Source organism: Protomyctophum parallelum, assembly GCF_964188405.1.
Source record: "Protomyctophum parallelum genome assembly, chromosome: 13".
Lineage (NCBI taxonomy): Eukaryota > Metazoa > Chordata > Actinopteri > Myctophiformes > Myctophidae > Protomyctophum > Protomyctophum parallelum.
Genome location: NC_139708.1, coordinates 12,650,029 through 12,673,433, shown reverse-complemented (window position 1 = coordinate 12,673,433; position 23,405 = coordinate 12,650,029). Strand labels below are relative to the sequence as shown.

Sequence of the window (23,405 nt, the reverse complement as noted above, 5' to 3'; positions counted from 1 at the left end):
TGAACCCTATATATACAGTACTTAATTGACTGGGGTCCCCAGGCTCTTTACTTAGTCCCCTCCTTTCTCCCCGATACCAAATCTCGCCGCAGACGTTATGAGCATTGCAAAGAATTGGGCCTATAAGGTGTGAGCATGTTGGGATCTCTTATTTTGGCTGAATATTTGTTCTTTATAACCCAGAATAGGGACACTCGGGTTAACGCATCATAAAGGTATTTTATACACACTGGGATTGTCACGTAAAAACGACGTGAAAATGTGTCCGCAAATATTTCACTACTCATACAAGCCTTTATTTATGTCTTTCAGAATAAAAAGTGTGAGACTTTATCGCCATGTAATATGCACCGCATATGTGGATGATGTAGCATGTTGTTAAAATGTTATATTCTTACTTGCATACTTCACTTATACGTCACTTACTTTACTTGCAAACTTAGGGCTCCATTTTCGTCACCGCTAAACCCCTTATCCCTAAACTTCTTTGCCTTTTTTACTATTTTGAAAAACATTTTTGAATAGTTCAACTAGCCAATCTACATTGACACATTGTGAGTTGTAGACTGGCCATTTTAACTATTCAAAAATGTTTTGCAAAATGGTAAAAAAAAGTTTAGGGATAAGGGGTTTAGCAGTGACGAAAATGGAGCCCTTACGATCTTACTTACTTACTTAGGCCTACTTGAGTACTGACTTATATATTTATACAATATAGGCCTATACTACTAGTACTATACTATTAAAACAGGCCCATAGGCTACATCAGGGATTGGTCATTCCTCAATTCGACATACAGTTCTACACTGAAGAGCTGTATTTAAATTACGTTAGTTTTGCTTTCCTTTCCTGGCACCATTTAATATGTGAGCAACGTGGATGCCCTTTCACCACGACCTTGCTGGCAGTCATCCCATCAGCGTATCCATCAGTGTGGCCCTTAGGGCATGTTTTGCAAGTCAACAGTTCCCGTATAAACCACCCCTGGGCTGAGCATGCAAATAGTCACTTATTCAGCCCCCCAAAAAACTGCGGATTAAGGAATCAGGAATTCTGAAAGGTCCACGCATGCACGCAGCACGCACATGTGTGTATGCATGTGTGTAACTTTCAGAATTCCTGAGTATGTGTGTGTGTGTGTGTGTGTGTGTGTGTGTGTCTCACACATACGCAGCCCTGGAACCCTGGAGTTGAGTTAAGCGCCTTGTGAACGCCACGCAGAGACTCCCATACAAAGGTAGCGTGTCACTCACGCACAAGAGAAGGGGAGCGCTGACGTCATTCAGCTCATAAAAAGCCTTATGACACCCCCCTCTCTGCCCAGAGCCACTGGTGGAAGAAGTACTCTGAACTGCGATTCTTTACTCAAGTACAAATAATAATACCACAATGTAGAAATAATCTGTTAAAAGGAAAAGTCCTGTGGGCAAACTTTTACTTGAGTAAAAGCACATGTACAAGTATATTGGCATCAAATATACTTTACTTACAGTACAAAACTACTCATTATGCTCAACATTCCATTTCACAGTCATAATATATTATTAGTAATGCATTAATGTGTTCATCACTTTAATGTTGCAGCTGGTAAAGGTGGTTTTAAACGACTGCTGGGTATAGATTAACCTACAATTATACATCATTATTCATCACTTGATGTATGTTTTGCATTAATAATCTGCAACAGTAATTATATAGTAAAGCTGTCACTTATACGATTAAAAAGTGCAATATTTGCCTGTGAGATGTATTGGAGTAGAAGTATAATGTATAAAGTACAGTAATTTAGTAAATGTACTAGTTGCTATGCTGAAAACCGCCTTCTCCCCTGTAAGCACTATAATATATATTCAAATGATCATCAGTACATTGAAACTATATAGCCTACAATAGGGTGGACAGAAAATTAACCTGGCGTCTGTCTACAGAACGTGCTAACTTAAACTAAATGACATTTTAACCTATATGTAAATATGGTGTGTTCATATATCGGGTAAATATCTAGTGTGTTCTTCCTCATGGGTGGCCTGTAGTTTGTCCAGAAGAGGACACACACACACACACACACACACACACACACACACACACACACACACACACACACACACACACACACACACACACACACACACACACACACACACACACACACACACACACACACACACACGCACACAATGCGTGCACCTCTCAGACACAGCTCCCCTCCCCTCCCCTTCCTGAAAGTCAACCATAAAGCAGGTTTCCAGTAAGCCGGATACCTCTGTGAGTCCTGAACATCTCCATGGACACCACTATACCAGCAGCCTAGGCTGTGTGTGTGTGTGTGTGTGTGTGTGTGTGTGTGTCTGTGGATGGGGAAAGGTGGGGGCAGGTTGATAGTGTGGTGGACACTAAACTGAGCATTCACTCATTGTCACCTCTCACAGGTCAGGTGTGTCCTGCATGTTATAATCCTGTGTTTAAGCTAACTCTGAGAGTATAGAAATAGAAATGCAACCAACCCTTATGGGTCCCAATATCTTTGCTAAAAACCTTTGATTAACAAATTGGTAAATTGGGATTTTTCGAAGCGGTGCAAAAAGTATAGGCTACTTGAAAATGTTTACGCGATAACAGCGTGCAGTGCGCTGTAAAAGTCTGGTAATGAAAATGTAGGCTACTTGAGTAAAAGTACAAATGTATTGGCATCAAAATAAAAGTAGGCCTACCAAAAGAAAAAGTAATACCATAATTATTCCTTGTAACATGCGCATGCGCATTTTCAAATACCTATGCACTCTCACGTGGTCAATGTAGGCCTATGAAATGATTAGCAGCCGGTATGCTTTTTTTCAAAACCTCTGCATGGCACACTATATATGTTGCGTAGACAGTAGACACCACCGAGCATGTGTAAAATGCATTAAAACAATCTTTTGAAAATATCTGCTAAATAATAGTACAATATTTGTCTCTGAGATGTAGTGAAGTAGAAGTAAGTATATAAAATTGGAAAAAGTGCAAATAAGACTTTCAGTAGGCCTACTTGAGCAAATGTACTTACCGGTACTAATTTTGCAGACATGTGAAACATGATATATAGGAAGCCGAAAGCAGTGGTGGAAGAAGTCCTCAGATTTTCTGATATTTTCAAATATCTGTATAAAACAAGGCTTAAGTTTAATATATGTTTTGTAATAATAAGTACTGCTAAATAACTCAGTAAGCTGTCAAATAATTCTAATGGAGTAAAAGGTACAATATTTGCCTCTGAAATGTAGTGAGGTAGAAGTAGCCTACCGTATTAAGCACAACATATTTTTAATACTCAAGTAAAGTAAAAATGTAAAGAGTAATGTAGTTTACTTCACTAGAAGTCATGTCTCACAACAACAATTAGCATACAGTCAGAGCTCACTATACACATTACATTATTTGGTGCATGGAATACAGACTAATGTAGCTTACCACATAGCAGAGAGTAAGAATTCATTGCACAACATGACAACAATGAAGCATGTATTACCAAAAATATATATATACATAATAATAAAGACAATCTTTTCAATCTTCTCATATCTTACTGGAAAACCTAAAAACAGGTAGTTGTTGTACCACACAAACTACGGTACATAAATTGACACATAATACATAATTAATAACCTTTCATAACCACGGAGATTACTTGTTTAATGCCCTTACGCCAGGGCTCCACTGGGCGCGCTGCGTCACGCGTGCGTCAGGCAGTGGAGCTACCCTCCATTGATTAAAAGGGCACATTCCCGATGCTGACGGAGACGCGACGCAGACGCGCGGCAGACGCGCCCAGTGGAGCCCTGGCGTTACTGCAAATCTTGTGCTTTGGCTCCCTCTATTGACCATTTGCGTGCGTTAGGACCCCGAGGAGGAGCCAGCCACTGTATCAACTATCAAACATGGCGGACCAAAACAAGACAGCAGCTGAGCATGCAGCTGAAGTTGAGTTTTACAGCGAGATACTGAGGTACAAATGTTGTATCTATTAATTCAAACTGGATAACACGTTATGGAATACCGTGGGCTTCATGGAATTGACCAGTGCTTTATATGAATAGCTTATTTCGCGTAACATTACTGCATTGTTGACACCAAGTGTGCTAACTGTAGAGATAACTTCTCCTACACTCAAGCCTCATGTGTCGTGTATATGGTGTCCAGGTGTCGCTTGCCAAAAAGAACAGATTCGCGTTGGTAGCTTGTAGATCTGTTCTGATTGATTGGTTGGTTGAATACTTTTTTAATCACATATGTAAACAGTACGGTGTAGCTCTGGACTGGTCCATAGCGTTAGGGTAGCCCTCCAAGCAGAACCCAAATGCTACTGAAGTTTCTGACATTTGTTCGACCCAGTGCATTGGGTCCTGTTCCACGTCGTCCATGCCACCTGATTAAAACATTTACTGGCTCATGTTTACATGTTTACCGCCTCCCCGCGCTCTTTGACGATATTCTTCAGTATGAGGCTTTCTGAATATGTAAAGTATAAGTACCCATACATGCCGCTGCGAATATCTCCTGTGGCGCGGAAGCCGTTAAGTATTTTTAATATATGTTTGCCCGATTTGGAAGCTTGGATTCTTCTTTTCCTTCCTTGTTTATTGACACCTCATTGTACCGCCTATCTGGCTAGCTAGTGGCGCTATAGCTATGACACAGCAGATCAGAGGCAGGGACGTAGCCTCACAAGCCAACCGCACACCGGGAGGCGGTACAATAAACGGTAAACAAACAAGAAGAAATAAAGCGACCAAATCGGTCAAACAAAGATTAAAAATACTTAACGGCTTCCGCGCCACAGGAGATATTCGCAGCTGGATGTATAGCTACTTAAAGTTACCGAATTCAGAATAACTCAAGGAAAATAATGGCGTCACATGCCGCGGGTCCTATTTTAGAGAGAATCTCCACTTCCGCATATAGGAATTTCCATACGAAAATACAGTAGTGAGCAGGGACCCAACGTAATACTCAACAAAATATCAGAAAAGTTTTACGTAGGGTCCCGAAAGGGGCTAGCGTTAGGGAGGAGACGTCCTTAACGCCATATGGACCAGAGCTTAAAGTACGGTACAGGTGCAGTCCGACATTTAGGCAATAAAGTCCTGGTGACTGGTGACGCTCTATGGATTATTTTATTTATGAATGAATGATTGCTCAGACTGAGAAATTATAAATCTATGAGTTGACATTAGCCGCAATTTGCAACTCTAGATTTTTTTTACAATGGGTTGAATCTAGAGTTGCAACAAGCTCCATCCACTTCCTATTCATCTTTTTTAGTTTGTGATCTGCTTGTCTTAAATGACGTTAAACTCACCAACATTGCAGCTGCAGTCCAAGCTTGAATTATCCTCTTTCAATCTGCCGAGCTTGTTTTTCATAAAAATCCCCCGTAGACATGTTATGAGCTACTTTCTGTCCAAAATATTCCAAGAGTGACATTTCCGAGCCGCCACAAACCAACTTGTTGCAACTCTAGATTCAACCCATTGTAAAAAAAAATCTAGAGTTGCAAATTGCGGCTAAATTGACATGGAACACTGATATTACATCAAATCTAATTTAACTCTGTTAGCCTGTGTCTTACTGTATGCATTTCATGTATGCCAAATTCACAGTCATTGATCGGTCCTATCCCCGCCCCGTTAAATACATTAACGTACGTGTACTAATATCACAGACATTCTAAATATGCCAACACTTTCAAGTTTGTTTAAAAATGTCAAAAATAGCATGTACAAGTAATTGTAATTTAACTGGGAGTCTGGGACCCCCTGGAACCCTTCCTTGGACCCCATTTTTAAGTTTAAGCAGAAATTTGATTCTGTCAGCTTTCTCTCTCTCTCTCTCTCTCTCTCTCCACACCTAGCCGCAATTTGCAACACTATATATTTTTTTTATTATGTTGAATCTAGAGTTGCAACTTTCATCACCGACCACTGACATCGAAACAGAAAAGTCTGATTGTATTAAAACAACGTTTAATCAAAGTGTTAGGAATCACTCAACGGTCATGCGTACCACCTGTTTTGAAGCACATAATACATGAGGCATTATTTGAAAACCGAGCGCTTCCAAACTCCAACACAGAACAGACAGAAAGTAGTAGCTCATTGGATGTATACAGAGGAATTGTATGAAACAAACACTTTGTTTGCACATGGAGGATAATTCAAGCTTTATGAACAGTTGGCAATGTTGGTGAGTGCAATACGCACGTTTTACTCAGGATTGTGTGTGAGCTTCAGATAGTACTACGTGTCATGTCATCCAGTCCTACGTGGCTGTCACCAGCTGATCTACAAGCTCACACTTGCAACGCGTCTGCTATTTTCAATAAATCTTGTGAAAAACAAATTGGCACAAACGTATTATTTTTAGGTTGGGTTCCACGGCCAAATACATATTCATTTGGGGGTCCTTGAAATACTCTGGATAAGGGCGTCTGCTAATTGCTTAAATTGTAATTGTAAAAAGTTTAGAGAGCCACTGCTTTATGGTTTTATGACTGCAGTCCCTCGGAGCTGTTTGCGGCCCGGGCGAGGAGCCATAAGATCCCGGTGCGAGGACAGAAGGACTTTTTCCCAGACGACTCTGAGCATCAGGGACGGCGTTTGAAGCAGAGCTTGGACGAACACTGGAGCCTGGTATCGGAGGAGCGGGTGGAGAGACTGTGAGTAGGGTTGGGATCCTTTTAGGAATGTTAACGATTCCGGTTGCTTAAAGCCCAACACACACCGTCTGTAGAGCGGGTGCGCAGCGATGCGGCACAGTATTGCTGCGCGTCATAGCCGCACAGCAACACCCACAGGACGCGGCGCGCTACTGCGCGGCTGGCCAGCCACAGTCACGGTTTCCCGGATGGAGGCCGTGCGGCAACGCCTGGAAAATAGAACAGCGGCGCCGCGTATCGGAGCGTCAGGCGAGGTGTGAACGCGCGCGTCTGATTCCGCCGGTGTGGGATAGGTTCATTGAAAATAACGGAGGCGGCTGTTTTGACGCACGGCGTTCACAGATGGTGTGTGTTGGGCTTAACGCAGGGGTTCTCATATCTCAAATTGGGTGCCTTGACGCAAGTCCAGCTGTGCCTCAGAAGATGTCCCACATCTTAGAGGGAAAATATTGAAATAGCGTAATATGACATAAGGTTCTAAAAAAGTTATTTGTAGGGCTGACCTGAGCAATCTTTGGATACTAATTCCAAACATGGAAGTAGTGTTTGAAACTATCAGTCGGTCGCCCAGGCGTTCTCTCGTTCTTGTTGTTATCTCTGAGCACATCTATCTAAACACATTTCAAATCAGCTGTAAGTTGGTGTTGCCATCAAAAGGATAGAATATTTTATATAATGACTATATATTATAGTCATAATACTTATAATAATAAATATATTATAGACTTATAATGGAAGTCTATTGGAGTGTTGTACTTCTCTCTCTCAATAGCTCTGGATGTGGACTCTGATTGTTACTGATGTTTTGATTATTTAACTTATAGGCAAAAAAAGGATTTAAGCTTATTAAATTTCACTTTAAAATCAACAACCGAACAAGTAAATATAAAATACACACATTAACTGACTTTTACTTTATTTAACGACTTAAACCCTATTCACAAATGTGACAAATAGAGGACCTTTTAAATGGTAAAAAAGTGACACATTGGCGAATAAACGGAATAATGGCTGACCAAACTGATATATCGGCCAAACTCTAAATGCTTGTCTCTCTGTTGCAGAGGTAACCTGGTGAAAGCTGTGTGGATTCCTAGTGAGGGAACGGTGGAACTGCAGTCTCATGCTGTGAGTACATCACCACATGATGATGGCAGATAAGACAACAAGAAGAGAATACAACCATCGTCCTCTATTACCCAGATACACACTGCAGATAATTCCTGCTAATTTAATGTAACTTTTTGTTTGACCACGCACAGGGAAAGTTTTGGCAGACGATGGGGTTCTCTGCCAATGGGAAACAATATCTGCTCCCTGAGGAGGCTCTGTACCTGATGGAATGTGTGAGTGTCAAATAATACTTGTGTGTGTGTCAACCAAATTAGAATATAATAAATAAGGCTGTCCACTCAGGCTCATAGTCTATTAATCAGTCAGTTTGATATAAGTCGACCAACACATTGTTGTTTTTTCCCAAACTCTAGATATAACCCTGTAATTCCCCCAGTCTACAGTATATAGATAGACCAATATCCAGTTGCCATTGTTAAGCCATTAGTCTCGGCTAACTACTACTACGATTTGTCGATACATTCCTAGTTTTATTTAAGTCGGTCAACTAAGGAGCGCTGCATGAGTCCGTGATTAAGTTCCAACTGAAAACAGGTGCTCTTTGGAGAGGGATGCATTATGGGGTGTTAACGATTTAAGTTCCTTTGTAGACAGTGACAAAATGAAGTCACTAGAGGGCGTACTATCCTCATGTCTTTGTGTTATATAGTGCCTATGGTTTATGTATCCTCAGCAATCAAAATTAACTAAAAAAAAGCATCTTAAATATTCTATGGTTTTCCAACATCAATGTTACCTTTATGTAATACGTTTAAATATCGAATATCACAATATCGAGGATAGTACTAGAGAACATGTTGAGAAGGAGTCAGAGTTGTAGTGAAGAGCACTTCTTGGCTATAATGGATGCCTTGTGTGTTGTTGTGCTTTCAGGGAAACCTGCAGGTGTTTTATCAGGACCTTCCTCTATCCATCCAGGAAGGATATGAGAGGTTTCTGTCCTCCAAGACGCTCACCCTGCAGCAGTATCAGGTATCAGGGATGAAAGGAGCAGTGCTTCTGTTAACAGCAAAAACTATTTCTCACCTAATCTCACAACCTTTCCATCACCAAGGTGTTTGGCCATTTGAAGAGACTTGGCTACGTTGTGAACCGGTTCGATCCCAGGTAATTCAATACGTGTGTGTTTTTCTTTTTACAACGTCATGCTTGACCTTACAATGGGGCTGTGGAGGATTTGGAGGGGACAATGATTTTGGGACTCTTCACAGTACGGTGTCATCCTCATATGAGAACCAGCTGAACCTGACGTCTTCTAACGACCAAGCAAGGAGGCATCCGAAGAGGAAAAGAAGTGACAGCCCCTCTATGCCAAGGTACCGTTAGCACAATGGATTTACGTAGAGCTGATAGTTTGATTTATTTGTTAAAAATGTGCACGCTAGGTGGGCTTGTTGCCTCTTCCCGGCACTTTTCCTTTTTTATATTTTGAGTTGTTTTTAAATAAATGTATCAAATCAAATCAAACACATACTGTAGCTGCAGGGTTTGTCCTATAATGCTTTGTTTTATTAAAACAATGGATGTGAAGTCAAATGCATTGTGACATTATCTGCAAAATCACAGATAATGACTGATATATCAGCCAGATATTGTTGTATTTCTAATGTATATTAAATATAATATAAATATTGCCTACAGTATGTATACAAAATAGATCTCCTGTAAAAGGGAGGTTTTACATATGACAAAGTGTGTCCTCTTGCAGCCACACAGAACCTAGTGAGGATGGGTCTGTCTGTGACAGAACAGAGGTGGGTGAACATGACGACACACGTGAGGATATGAAGACCCCAGAGTGTCCTGCAGACCTTCCAACCCATGAGACTTCAGAGACCCAGAACGTGCTGCAAAGTGACCCCAGTGTAGGCCTGTTACATTACATAATAGTCTGATTGCAGTTATTTGAGCTAAACGTTGTCGTTTTGCATAGCCGTTTCTGAATGAAGATTCAGAAGATTATTTCTTAAAAGAACAGCGGAAAAGGCAGATCTACAAGCTCAATAACGTGTGTGGTTTGAGCTGTTAGATCTGTTATTTACAAATTCTTTGATCATTTTGGATACATTTTTTTTTTAAGTAATATTCTTTATTTGTGTTTCATGCTAAAACACAATCAATCGTCAACTGAAATGTCATTATGGTGACAGCCCTGTCCCCGCAACGAGGGCAGGAGTTGGTGGGGGACTTCCATAGAGCCGGGACCACCAGAGCAGTCACCCAGGGCTGCCTCCTCTGCTCCGCGCTGGGACTTCCACTGCATTCCCTTCCCAGACCTGGGCTCCAGGCGGAGCTCCTCCAGGAGGCTGGCCTCCCCGGACCCTTCCCTGCTGCCCGGGGCTATGGCCGTGGGCGACTGCGACGTCGCCCCTTGGCTGCGCAGGCTGAACCTGCGGGAGGTGAGGATGAGTGGGGGACAAGGTGTTCAACCCCAGTACTTGAGTCAAAGTATAGAACATATATTGGTCAAATGATACTCAACTAATTGAGAGTTACTTTGTCAGATTTGTTCTTGAGTTAAAATACTGGAAAATAATTAAGTATTCAAAAGTAAGCTTTCCAGTACCTGGCACAGATGATTTTGGGGTCCTCGACACGAATAGATTTAGACGGATTATTTAGTGCTGTCGCCTCACAGCTAGAAGGTCCTGGGTTCGATTCCCGCTGGGGACGCTGTGGGCGCTGGGGGCGTGTTTCCTCCTCTGCGTCATCAGTGCCCATACCCGAGGCGGGGTTGGCAAAATGGCCTTTCTGTGTGGAGTTTGCATGTTCTCCCCGCGTTCACTATAGGTACCCTCACAAAAACATGCAGTAATCCTCGTCTCTAAACTACCTCCCCCTGGCCAGCCGGGGGGCCTGATGGAGGGGAAAGGAACTGGTCGGAATAACGTGTTCCTTCCACGCGCTACGTCTGGCCAGGGAAAAACTCCCCTGTCAGGTGAAAAGAAGCAGCTTTTACTCCTCGTGCATAGAAGGAAGCATGAGGTCAGTCCGCTGACCCACCAGGTTGGCAGAGGAAGTATAGCCCCCAAGATTACATTAGATAATTGACACTGGGTAAATAAATGAATTACAAAATCGTTGGATAATGGGTTAATCCACGAGTACTGTACTTAAATAACTGTACTTAACGTGCGTGTCCCCCACAGGTGAGGATGTCTGCGGGGGAGTGCAGGAGGGAGGAGGACAGGCACAGGTACAAGTCGGACGTCAACGAGGACAGAGAGGTGAGACGCTGCAGCAACTGGACAGAGTACCACCAGCTGCAGGAGGGGAGGAGGAGACGCCGTCGCCACAGCAACAGGCCCCCCCACCTATGGGAGGGGTCTGTTGTTCCCTTACACGACCCCAACCATTACACCCCGACTGGTACGATCACACACTGACACACTGAAAAATGACAGATTTTTGGAATGTTTTGGGTGTGATGTGATTGTGAACAAACGTATCACCCATGTTTTACGTAGTTTTTTCCTAATACGAGAGTACGTCAGCAGTCAGCACTCTCCAGGTGCCAGGGATGATGTTTTGCTGGTCTGAAATTGTTGATTCAAATGTGTGTGTCTGTGACGGGTGGCAGGGTGCTTTGTGACTTAAACCATTTTGTTTTACCCTTTCAAGACGGGAACCCATTTTGCGGTTTGTGTTGCTATGTACAGTATATAGGAGCATAACCTTTTTTTGTTTCTTCAGAAAACTGAATTTAGAATTGGCCTCAGTTCTACCGGTAAATGGGTTCATATGAACATGCCAAAGCAATGTCATTGTCAGTACAAATCACCCACTCGTCACACTATGCCTAATATGTCTTTTTCATATGGTTTTGCTTGTAAGATATGAGTAAGAGAGTGACATTTCTTTGTCTCTTTTCTCAGCTGAGCTGCTTGAAAAAATCAGCATAGTCAAATCATCAAACTTGCTGGACGGAGCATCCAGGTAACTTTGGATTTCAGATGTCACAATGCATTTTATTGTAAAACAAAGCATTATTGAACAAACCATACAGCTGCTACAGTATGCATTTGATTTATTTATTTAGCACAAATTGTAAAAACAACAATACAAAACACAGTACATAAAAAAACAGTACCGGTACATGCCCGGAGGAGGAAAGAAGCCCAAAGTGCTTATACGAGGCCTCTACCTATGTATAAGACAATAAAAACATTAATAGTACATGATTTGCAAACAACAATAATAAAACTGGCCGATTATACGCATGATTATATTGGATTACAATTGACATGATTGCAGATGCAGATGCAGTATAAAAATAAAAAATTACAATTTAGTTGAAAAACATGATATAACAGATTATGCCAATGACAAGATTTCTGATATGTGTTGAGTGTCTATTCGTATGATTTGATGAACAGTATTTTACCACAGTTACGTAATACATAATAACACAGTATTGAGGGAATATGGTGACCTTGTGCTTTGTGTGTGTTCAGTTTGACAGGCGACAAGGAGTGGAGGATAAGCTTCAGTGTTTACCAACCCGACACGGTGGCCGACTTCAAGAAGAGCAACCCGGGGAAACCCTATTCCCGCCTGTGTGTCTGCAGGTAAGCAAGTCACCACCACTAAAACGGGCTGTTTGCTCAAGACCAGCTTATCGGAAACAACTGACACTAGTTAAACTAAATAAACACAGCCTTGGATTTAAGCGTACTGTATGTACTTAAAATGTATTAAATTGATTTATGTCCAAATAACACCTTTTAAAGGACAAAGAAACTCTTACATTTGCATTCAGCGTTCATACAAATTCCACAGTCATTGAGCCAGGGAGTATTGTCACTTTTCAAGTAATAAACTTTATTTATAGGGGAACAAATCTCATAGATTTGTTTAAATTACACACACTGCTATCGGATCAATCCTCGGTACTGATGGCATCAATATCAGGAAGGAAAACATGATATCAGTGCATTTATATTCTGGAATGAATCTGGTGTAATCACATGTCTAGTCTGGTCAATTCTGGTGTAGTCAATGCTCAGATGCAGCTGTCATTGTTTGAACCCTAGCATCCCTATTCTGTGGGTTCAAAATAGCCAATCTACAAGCTCAGAAAGTGTCACGTTCTTATGTTTTCTTGTGTACCCGGTTCTTGGTTTTTGTTATTGTTTTACCTTTCTGTTGTGTTCCTGTGATTTTGATGTTTTGTATTTTCCTTGTTTCTTAGTTGCAGTTTTGCCTTACACTGTGAACCTTTATTTTGTAGTCATGTTTTGTGCCTTCCTGTCTGCCCCTGTAGTTCTGTTCCTGTCTTGTCTCACTAGTCCTGTGATTGCCCATGTGTCCCCTTAGTTCCCCAGCCTATCCCAGTGTTGATTGTCAGTGGTGTTCACCTGTGTCTAGTTATCCCATGTCTATAAGTTTGCCCTTGTGTGTTCAGTTCCTTGTTCGTTCGTACTGTCACGGTACAGGACAGGCAGGTGTTGGACCCAAGCGCAGACAAAGTCAGAGGACAGGCAGGTCGAATACAAGGGGGGTTTATTAACCAAAATCAGGAACATACACTGGAGTACGAGGAAAACAAGGAAAAACTAGGAGCAAGGCAAAACACTAGGAACAAAAAACCACTGACAACATTTTACGAACGAACAAGGAACTGAACACACAAGGGCAAACTTATAGACATGGGATAACTAGACACAGGTGAACACCACAGACAATCAACACTGGGATAGGCTGGGGAACTAAGGGGACACAGGTGGAAACATGGGCAATCACAGGACTAGTGAGACAAGACAGGAACAGAACTACAGGGGCAGACAGGAAGGCACAAAACATGACTACAAAATAAAGGTTCACAGTGTAAGGCAAAACTGCAACTAAGAAACGAGGAAAATACAAAACATCAAAATCACAGGAACACAACAGAAAGGTAAAACAATAACAAAAACCAAGAACAGGGTACACAAGAAAACATAACACGTCACAGAACGTGACAGTAAGTGTCTATGAACCTACAGTATATATGAAACCTGTGAAAACTTTTATTCTGCAATACAATTTTATACAATATACAGTATATATATATTGTGTGTGTGTGTGTGTGTGTGTGTGTGTGTGTGTGTGTGTGTGTGTGTGTGTGTGTGTGGTGTTTTCCATCTCTGCCAAAAAAAAAAGCATTACTACCTATACAAATTGGCCGCTACAATAACCTTAATAATATAGAAAATACATCATAAATAAATACTGAAACCAGATCATTAAAGAAAGTTTATGCATGCACTATGTGTACTATGTAAACTCTAAATTTCCATTTTCCAGCCATTCAGTTGCAAAACAGTAATTATAAATGCATAGTATTATATAGTAGATCAACTTTGAATGTATGCATTCAATACATGTCACGAATTAAATAATTAATTTCTAACTACTATTTACAATGTCTGTCTGTCTGTCTGTCTGTCTGTCTGTCTGTCTGTCTGTCTGTCTGTCTGTCTGTCTGTCTGTCTGTCTGTCTGTCTGTCTGTCTGTCTGTCTGTCTCTCTCTGTGTCTCTCTCTCTGTCTCTCTGTGTCTCTCTCTCTCTCTCTCTCTCTCTCTGTCTCTCTCTCTCTCTCTCTCTCTGTCTCTCTCTCTCTCTCTCTCTCTCTCTCTCTCTCTCTCTCTCTCTCTCTCTCTCTCTCTCTCTCTCTCTCTCTCTCTCTCTCTATCTATCTATCTATCGTAGCAGCTTCCAGGGTCCAGTCCCTGAGCTGCAGACTGTCAAACTGCTGTCCTTCCAGAGCAGGGACGTTCCTGTCACCTTTGCTGTGGTGGACCATGGTGACATCTCCTTCTACACCTTCAAAGACTTCCATCTGCCTACTGACGTGTTCCCCTGAGGACAACAATACAACAATCCTCTGTGATGTTCTACCCACAGTGACTCTGTGTATACTGTATTCTGGATATACTGTATATTTATATATGTGCCTTTAACTACTTTAGCCATATTCAAAAACATTAAACAAATAAAATAAAAGTAGCTCATCTGCAAGTGATCTAGATCGGCTATATTTGAAAATCGGTGAAACCGAAATGAAAAGTTGTTAATATCCTGCTTTCTAAATTCCCCATTTGTATCTACAGTATCTGCCCACAACTGTATAGATTTTCTAGTGAATCAGGGTTGTTAGTACATTGGTACTACATTGGTAGTATTCTGAACATTGTCAGAACTTTCCAGCCAGGTACATTTATTCCACAGTTGTTCTGAAATGTTGATGTTCATGTAATTATGACTCTTGTTAAAAGTGCCAGAGCTCTCAGGATTATGATGTAAGATTGCAGTTTATACTCGCACTTATCGCAGCTGACAGGCCTTTTTTTCTTTTTACAATTGTACACAAAGCTACAATCGAATTATTAAGTTCTATGTCAGTTGTCTTCCTTTCTTAAAATAAAACTGTAGTAGGTCGGTATCTACCTAGTTATCTATCTAGTTTATATGATGTACATGTTGTATAGTAGTCTAAATCAACTAGTGATAGACATGTTTATGGCATGGTGTGGAAGCGACCTACAGTAGCTGTGAAGAAAAGAGTTTGTATGACCTTTATGTACAACCTATACTACGGACACTAAATATGACCTATGAGGCTATGACTTTGGTAATTATGTATTATTGACAATTGTGAAAGTAGTCAAACCTCTCTGGGTTGACAGGAAGCTGCTGTTCATCTCAGTATCTCACACTGGTCAGATCATCAGACAGGATGAGTTGTCAACGGGCATTGTTTCAGATGTTTTAACACCCATAGAGTTGCAGAAGCACAGTTGAACTTTTCTCTGCTGGCTCCACCTTCAGCTCTATTCTCTCCATAGACCAGGGTTTCTCAAAGTGGGTGTCGCAGAATACTTAATATTTGGAATTCATCAATGTCTCTTCAGTTTATCCACTAAGGGGTGCCCACACTTTTATTGACTTGAAAGCTACTTTTAAAATGGCCAGCTCTGCTCAACAAGATCTACCCACCAAAAACGATACTGAAAATAGTTTAAACTAGAAAAAGTGCCCTTCTGGGCACAGGTCTCCACCAGGATAGGAATGTAGGACATTGCAGCTTGCCTTCATCTGGTGGTTGGATAAAAGGGCAACAAAAGTAAACTAGGGAGTTGGCATACAAAGTTATCCACAGATCCGTGCAGTTAGAGGTAAAAACACTTTTCGGCCAGTTATAGCGCCACCTTGAGGCTGAGTTGAAATTGTTCATGTGGCATTTCTTCCTCGACCTAGTGGGAATGTGCGTGCAGAATTTCACGGAAATCACGCGATGTATTCATGATTTGCAGCATTTTGTTTGAAACTGAGCACTCCTGTGAACTTTGGAAGCCAATCTTAACCAATCAGGATGGAGTCTGAGAAATCTGAAAGACTGGTTTCGTTGAATGGCTCTAGAGAGACTGTGTACCAATTTGCGTGATGTTTGGACAAAATCTGTAGGTGTACTGTGCAAAAACTTGTTTTGCACAAAGCGGCCTCCTGGTGGCGCTATAACAGGCCGTTCTGGAAAGTTTGGGGCAGAGGTTCATCGTTGGCATCCAGGGAGTGTGTGTGCAAAATTTGGCATCGACTGGGTTAACGGTGGCCGAGATTAGCTGCTCACGGACACACGGACGGACACATACACACACACACACACACGGACGGACACACACACGGACGGACGGACGGATGGAGTGCAAAACATACTCTCCCCCCATGCCTTCGGCCTGGTGGAGACAAAAAGTACCTGAGGGGGCTTTGGAATAGCGGTGCTGGCGTTACATAATGCTACTGATGTTTGTGCGAAACAGTATTGGCTAGTGGGTTTGAGCTGACAGGCCATTTTTATATCAATCAAGTGAAGTCAAGTGGCAGAGGCCAAAACTAGTTTCTTTCATTTTTACATTATACGTTTATTTAGGGTCATGTCATGTGGTCTACCTGTGTGATGTATAGATCGTGATCCCTTTTGGGCACCTCTGACGTAGACCCTCTATAGCCTATAGTAAAACGGACCCGAGTTAAAACCACTTGTTTTTCAGCCTACAGTACACCAAGTCTCTTCACCACAAATAGCTGATCTTGAAGCTCACAATGCGTCACAACGTAAGCCAGACCAGGGTAAATAAATAAACCTAAAAAATTTAACTAATAATGCTTAAAATAAACAAATGGGTACAACAACTCTAAATTGAAATGGAAAACCTTTTGACATGACAATTTGGCTTGGTGAAAGCATTCTGAGATGACCATAAGAATAGTACGTTTATGACAAAAAGACAAGCCTATACCAGTAAGACACCTAAGTGCACGTGCACGCATCCACCTCGTTGATGACAGACTGCTGGAGGGTGGATGGGGAAGGATCAACATGAAATGTCAGAACAGGTTCTTCTGACATATATCCATATATGGAGAGATAAGAACAGAATAGCAGTCCAACTAGTGTATTGTCGGTACTGTAATGTTCCAGGTTAGATGTCATTGTGGTGTCAGAGCACACATACGGTAGCCCAGCAAACAACACATTCAATCACCCGGATTAATGACCTTTTCAGTAATGCACTTGAAGTAGAAGCGAAGATTGATTGGATTATGTGACTGATACCTTTATTTACCCATAGCCAGCTGGCGGATTCATCAGGTTCCCAGGTAAATCATTAATTCACTGCTGTGCAGATGTTACAATATCATTCATGACTTAGACAATATGCATTGCTATTGTTGTACAAACACTGTCATGTTATTACGACAACTGTTTTTGAATATAATCACTCCTTATCTTCCTATAAAACAAGTGGCCAGCCCTCTGCACAGGCACACTGCAATGCTGTTTTTACGGGCAGTAGCTTTCCTATTCCTGATGGGTGAGTTATTATGTTAGTTGGTTATTATTAAATAACATTTAGTTTAGTTTTGGTGTTACACTGCTGCTGTCATTTCATGGTTCATCTGGGTCAGTCTGTCATCAGAATATGACTTTCTATTGAGTGCTATATGAGGTCACTGACTGTTGACTGTTTTAGTCAGGGAATATTTGCACATGATATGGAAAATCTGGCAACAAATTCCTTACCAAGAACACTTTGCAAAAGGTTGAAATTCAAAGCTTTTTGGGGGTCCCCAGAACATCCAGACCACCAGGAACGTGCTCAGGGGGCTGGCCCGGTTCCGTCGAGCCACCCCTTGTCCGAAACGGTCGAGAAATGACATTGTTACCGTGTGGGGTCCCTGGAACATCCAGACCCCCAGGAATGCACCCAGGGGGCCGGGCCGGGCCCAGACCGTTTCCGGCAAGCCGCCCCGCATCCGAAACGGTTGAGAAATGGTGAAAACCAACCAAGCTATTTTCGTGCTTGGACAGACAGACCCAGGGACACACATAGCTAGCTGTGTAATGGAGTGGTTGCACCACTCAAAAAGATCAAACAACCAGACACCTGGTGACATATGGATATCTGTGCCTGTCTGACATACAGACATGGAGGTCTTCGAACTGTCACGACCAAAGGGAACAGAATCGCCCAACAATGCCCACCTACGAGCAGTAGCACTCATCGGCACTCGTTTTTTATTCTATTTTCTTATGCGTCAGGAATATGGTGAAGACATTATTTTGATAATTAATTTGTTCCTGGATTTGAATAGTATTTGTCAGTCAATTCATCAATATTATAACAATATTGTTTAATAGTATTTAACAGTATTTATCAGTCAATTCATCAATATTCTCTGTAATTGTGAGTGTTGTTCCTTGTCCATAGCAGGTGTTTCTTATAGTCAGGGAGTGGATTGTTCATACTTTGGTCTGCTGGATTACTTGAACCTGACAACCAAAAGCGATGTGCATGCAAATGTTCGGCCTGTGAAAAACTGGACAACACCCACCCTTGTTGGGGTGGATGTTATGATATCTGGTATCCTGGAGGCGGTAAGGGCCCATTTAACTGCGTGAAGATGTCATGCCACTTTAATGTAAAATGTCACTTTCCATGTGTCTGCTAAAATAACCGACTCTGTGCAGGATGCGATGTCTCAAACCATCACCTGCCATTCCTGGATCATGATGGTGAGAATTGTTATAGGAGACATTAATGCAGCAGGTGTGATGCATGGTATTAAGAAGATTAATTATGAAGTGATTACACTAGTTGTCACTGTCATTGCTAGTCAAGTAAAGTCATACATTTAACATATTTGATATGACAGATGTAGACTCAATGTGCTTAATAATAGAAACCAGAATAGGCAAAGACTAACTAAAACAAAACATACTGTATACAGTAGACGGTAGTATGGTTTGCCTTCTCTTCTGTTTTTATATAGATGTTGCTATTGCTGCTACACTAATTCTTAATTTTATTAGCTTTATTATGTTTAAGTTTCATAGTATTTGTTGCGGATCTCACATGGCTGCTTGTATGAGTAGTAAGTAATAACAAATAGACCATCATTCTATAGATTATTGAATTACTGTTTAGATCATTCCTGTTGCTTTGTTACAAAATTCTCACATAATGGACAAAGCACATTATCTTCATGAAGCATTATTTGGAGAGATCTTTAAATACATCTGCATGGGGACTAAAATAATCCTTTCTGTACGCAGGGCTGGACAAATGAATTTTTGTCCTGGGATCCAAATGAATTTTGTGGAATAGATGAACTTTACGTTCCAAGAAGAATGCTGTGGTTCCCCGATATAGCTATCATTGACGAGTATGTAAAAGGTCTGCTCTTTACTGCAATTAAAGTCCCATATGTTCATTGTTTATTGTCACAGCAGGGTCATTTGCAATGATAGTCTGCTTACAAAATATTTATATTTGCCATATTTGTCTGTCATGGCCTGACGCCTCTGTGTAACCACACACACACACACACACACACGCACGCACACACGCACGCACGCCTGCACGCACGCACGCACGCACGCACGCACAAGCTGGCATGGTGTGATCGTCACTATTCAAGTTGCACCTTACAATGAGAAACCTTGCAGCTTTAACAGCTGTAACAGACAATTTACACATTATTTATCTGCTGGCATTTGTCTGCGACACCCTGATGTAATGGTACCTTGAATGTCTCATTGGGATTATTTATATGACAAGTATGTGTATATAATTATCTCACTTAAAGTCTTTCCTCTGCTCCTATCAGTGTACCTGATAGTGGGTCCACTATGAATGGTCCGTACGCCAGGGTGTTTCCCAGTGGTGAGATACGAGCGTCTCAATTTCGCAGACTGACCACCATGTGTGATATGAATCTGATGAACTTCCCCTTTGATACTCAAACATGCAGCATCACCTTCATATCCATTATCCACACAGGTAAGTCATGCTAACGCTCATTTCTCGAGGCAGACTAGCTCACTCAATTTTCAAATGCAGTGCTGAACATGTAGGCTACAGAACAGCAAGCGGATATAGGCCTACTGCCTCTCCCGACTTCTGTTTCACCTTTTTCATTATTCAGCGAAATAAAGTAGCTTATTATCAGTATCAGCTTAAAGAACAGGCCGGGGTGTCTATCCAAGTATCCATCCCCTTTTCAATGCACTTCTAGACCCCTGTGACTGTGAGATGGATTGCTGAGGAGTTCAGAGTGCAACACCTACAGTACCATCAGCTCCCAATACTGTTACCCAAGTCATGTTATATATATATACATACACAGCAGTGCCTGGCTGTGATTGTACCCAATTATGTTCTCATTTCTGATCAATACTTAATTATTTATGCCATTGTTTACTGATCAAAATTACTTTCATCTTCTCAGACCGAGGCATAATGTTGGATCGATTCTGGAATGGCTCTGAACTTACCCAGATTTCTACAAAAAACATGATTACGCATGGAGAATGGGATCTCAAAAAGATCACCATTAATAACTCTACTCAAGGTTGCCATTCAAGACTTACTTATGAGGTATTCAAAATAGGTACTATTAAATACTATATATATATATATTTCTGTGTGTGTGTGTGTGTGTGTGTGTGTGTGTGTGTGTGTGTGTGTGTGTGTGTGTCAAACCATTTCATTATTATCTTTCTTAACTCATCTCTGTGGCCCTACAAATCCAGATCACCATAGCTAGGAGACCGATGCTGTATGCAATGAACTTCATACTGCCTCTCCTCTACTTCCTGGTTCTGGATGTGGCGTCCTTCTTCATCAGCGAGGCCAGAGGAGAAAAACTGGGCTTCAAAGTCACCCTCCTGCTGTCCATCTCTGTCTTACTGCTGATTCTCCAAGACATGCTGCCCTCCACCACTGAAACGTTACCTCATATAGGTGAGGGGATCAGGGGAACCTCTCAAAGTTGGGTCTACAGTGGATAATAAAGCCATGCATTGTCCTGTGTTCCTCTCATAATCAATGACAGTGTCACTCTGGTCTTATTGTAGCTCTGTACTGCCTTGTCATCTTCACATTGATGACCATTAGTGTCCTGGAGACCATGATGGTAAGCTTCCTGATGGACATGGATGGTTACGTCAGTCAGGATTCTCTGAACTCCACCAACGAGGAAACTCTGGAAGAAACTGTCCTCCACAAAGGTATGTCTCACACTGAAAATAATATCTCGCCTCACATTGTTCCATGAAGTGAAATAAAGGATTAAAACTATAGACACAATGGGCTATGAAAGAGTTTTGTATCATCTGTTCAGAATCAAGAGGGGTTTAGTTTATGTCATATCCTTTCAGAACCTGTTGGAGATGGTATGAACGGTGAGCACAGAACAGTGAGTGAGAAGTTCAACTTGGAGCAGCTGAGTGATGCTGTGCTGCTGAAACTGATCCTAGAGGAGGTGAAAGAGGCTCGGCAGGACTGCTTCTGTGCTGATAGGACAGGACAAGACAAGAAGAAGTGTGGATACTACACTACACTGGCCAGATACATAGATACTGTGTTCTTGGTCATGTACATTATTACCATTGTAGCATTTCTGATGTACATGTACAATGTGTGGGCCAAAGTTGCAGTGAGATATATTTTGTTCGAATAAGTGTTAAATATACTCGGACTATTTACATCAATGACCTGGCTGCTGTATCCTCATCCTTCACCCCAATTCTGTGTGCTGATGATGCAAATTCGATTTTTAACTCACAAGAATTGTGCATCTCTCATTAAGGAAGCTAATTCTGCTATGCTATCTCAGCCAATCTGAATGGTTTCTTGCGAATAAGTATCACTAAATGTTTTTGCAAGTAGAGAGATGACTTCCGCACACCCGGTAGGTAATTTGGAGCAGGTGCGATGATGACGAGGCATACAATGTAGAAAGGAGGGACACCCGCACACCGCCACTTGCTAGGTTCAGAGCATTTATTGTTAAGAAGCAACGTTTCGGTCTTGCGACCTTCCTCAGGCTTCAATCAATTCAATCAAGCATTGTTTTTGCAAGTAAAAAAACAACAACTGTTATCATAGATCTAAGATTTGTATTGGTGGGATTGAAATTAGTCAAGTTTCATCCACCAAATATCTAGGTATAGTCGATGAAAAATTGTCTTGGAAAGAACACATACTGTACATACAGTTACAGTAACCACCAAAGTTTCAAGATCACTTAAGTTGGTATCATCAGAAGAAGTAGGGTCTTGGTTCATCAGGCTTGCCTCTTAAACCTTTTATTACAGCTTTTTTATCCATATCTCATTTATTAGTACATATCCATCTAATTTACACAAATTAGAATTACTCATTTTTCTAAATAAATTAACCTTTTCTAAGTATTTGGCTCAATCTGCTTCTCTGTATAAGAATCTAAATGTATTGTCTATCTATGACATTAAGATAGTACAGTCCTCATAAATGCACATACCTTTCAAATATGCTTCCTACACCTTTCAAATATTTTTTCAAGACCAACTCTCAGGTTAATGATTATAATACTAGAGTCTAGTATTATAATCATCATCTAGTAATAACTATACAATCCTTCAGCCGTACCACTCATAGCCAGTTCTCCATTAAAGACAGAGGTTCTTTACTCTGGAATACATACATACTCAACTCCTCATCTTCACTCTAACTTCAAACATAGATTGAGGGCCAGCCTGATGAATCAAGCCTTTGCTTCTACCATATAATGTAGCCTATTCTGCATACACAATTGGTATTCGGAGAAGGCCCTGGGATCCTAGGAAGAAAGAAAATAATATTTTTATAAATAACTTTTTTTATCATTTTTTTTTTAAATCAAATGTATTAAAATAGTTTGTGTCGCTAATCTGTTAAAACCGCTCTGTTTCGCTCGCCATAGTTGTTTTCGCCCCATTCACTGCGCATTAGAGCGTTTTTGTACAGGAGAAAATAACAGCCAATCGGAGATTTCTTTTTACAAGTCTCTGGGTAGACTTTCATCCATCGAGGGTATTCTAGCATCATGGCCCACCCTGGGCAAGACCTAAGCTGAAAAGACTATCAGCGGAAGTTGCGGGATTTTAGCGGAAGTGAAATCGTTGATGCTTTACAAATCAGTTTACATTCTCCGCGAATGAAACAAGTGTTGTGATTGGTTGAGAAAATATCGTATCCGGGGGAAATACATTTGACGGCTGTTCCGGAGGATA

The 23,405-nt window shown here is 41.3% G+C and overlaps 1 protein-coding gene across 3 annotated transcripts; it reads left to right on the top strand.

The window, feature by feature from the left end:
* Positions 1 to 3,917: 3,917 nt before the first annotated feature.
* Positions 3,918 to 15,251, top strand: tsen54 (TSEN54 tRNA splicing endonuclease subunit; the record flags this gene model as incomplete). 3 transcript variants are annotated; one of them, XM_083780204.1, is made up of 13 exons in its annotated part: positions 3,918 to 3,985; positions 6,536 to 6,694; positions 7,759 to 7,822; positions 7,957 to 8,040; positions 8,702 to 8,800; positions 8,883 to 8,935; positions 9,040 to 9,144; positions 9,537 to 9,693; positions 9,979 to 10,227; positions 10,978 to 11,197; positions 11,704 to 11,764; positions 12,283 to 12,396; positions 14,519 to 15,251. In XM_083780204.1, the coding sequence occupies 13 exons, from the start codon at positions 3,918 to 3,920 to the stop codon at positions 14,670 to 14,672; spliced, it is 1,587 nt and encodes a 528-aa protein (XP_083636330.1). In that variant the 3' UTR covers positions 14,673 to 15,251. The 3 variants fall into 3 exon arrangements, with proteins under 3 accessions (XP_083636330.1, XP_083636329.1, XP_083636328.1); XM_083780203.1 differs by having other exon boundaries at positions 9,522 to 9,693; positions 14,522 to 15,251; XM_083780202.1 differs by having other exon boundaries at positions 9,522 to 9,693.
* Between the last annotated feature and the right edge of the window lie 8,154 nt (positions 15,252 to 23,405).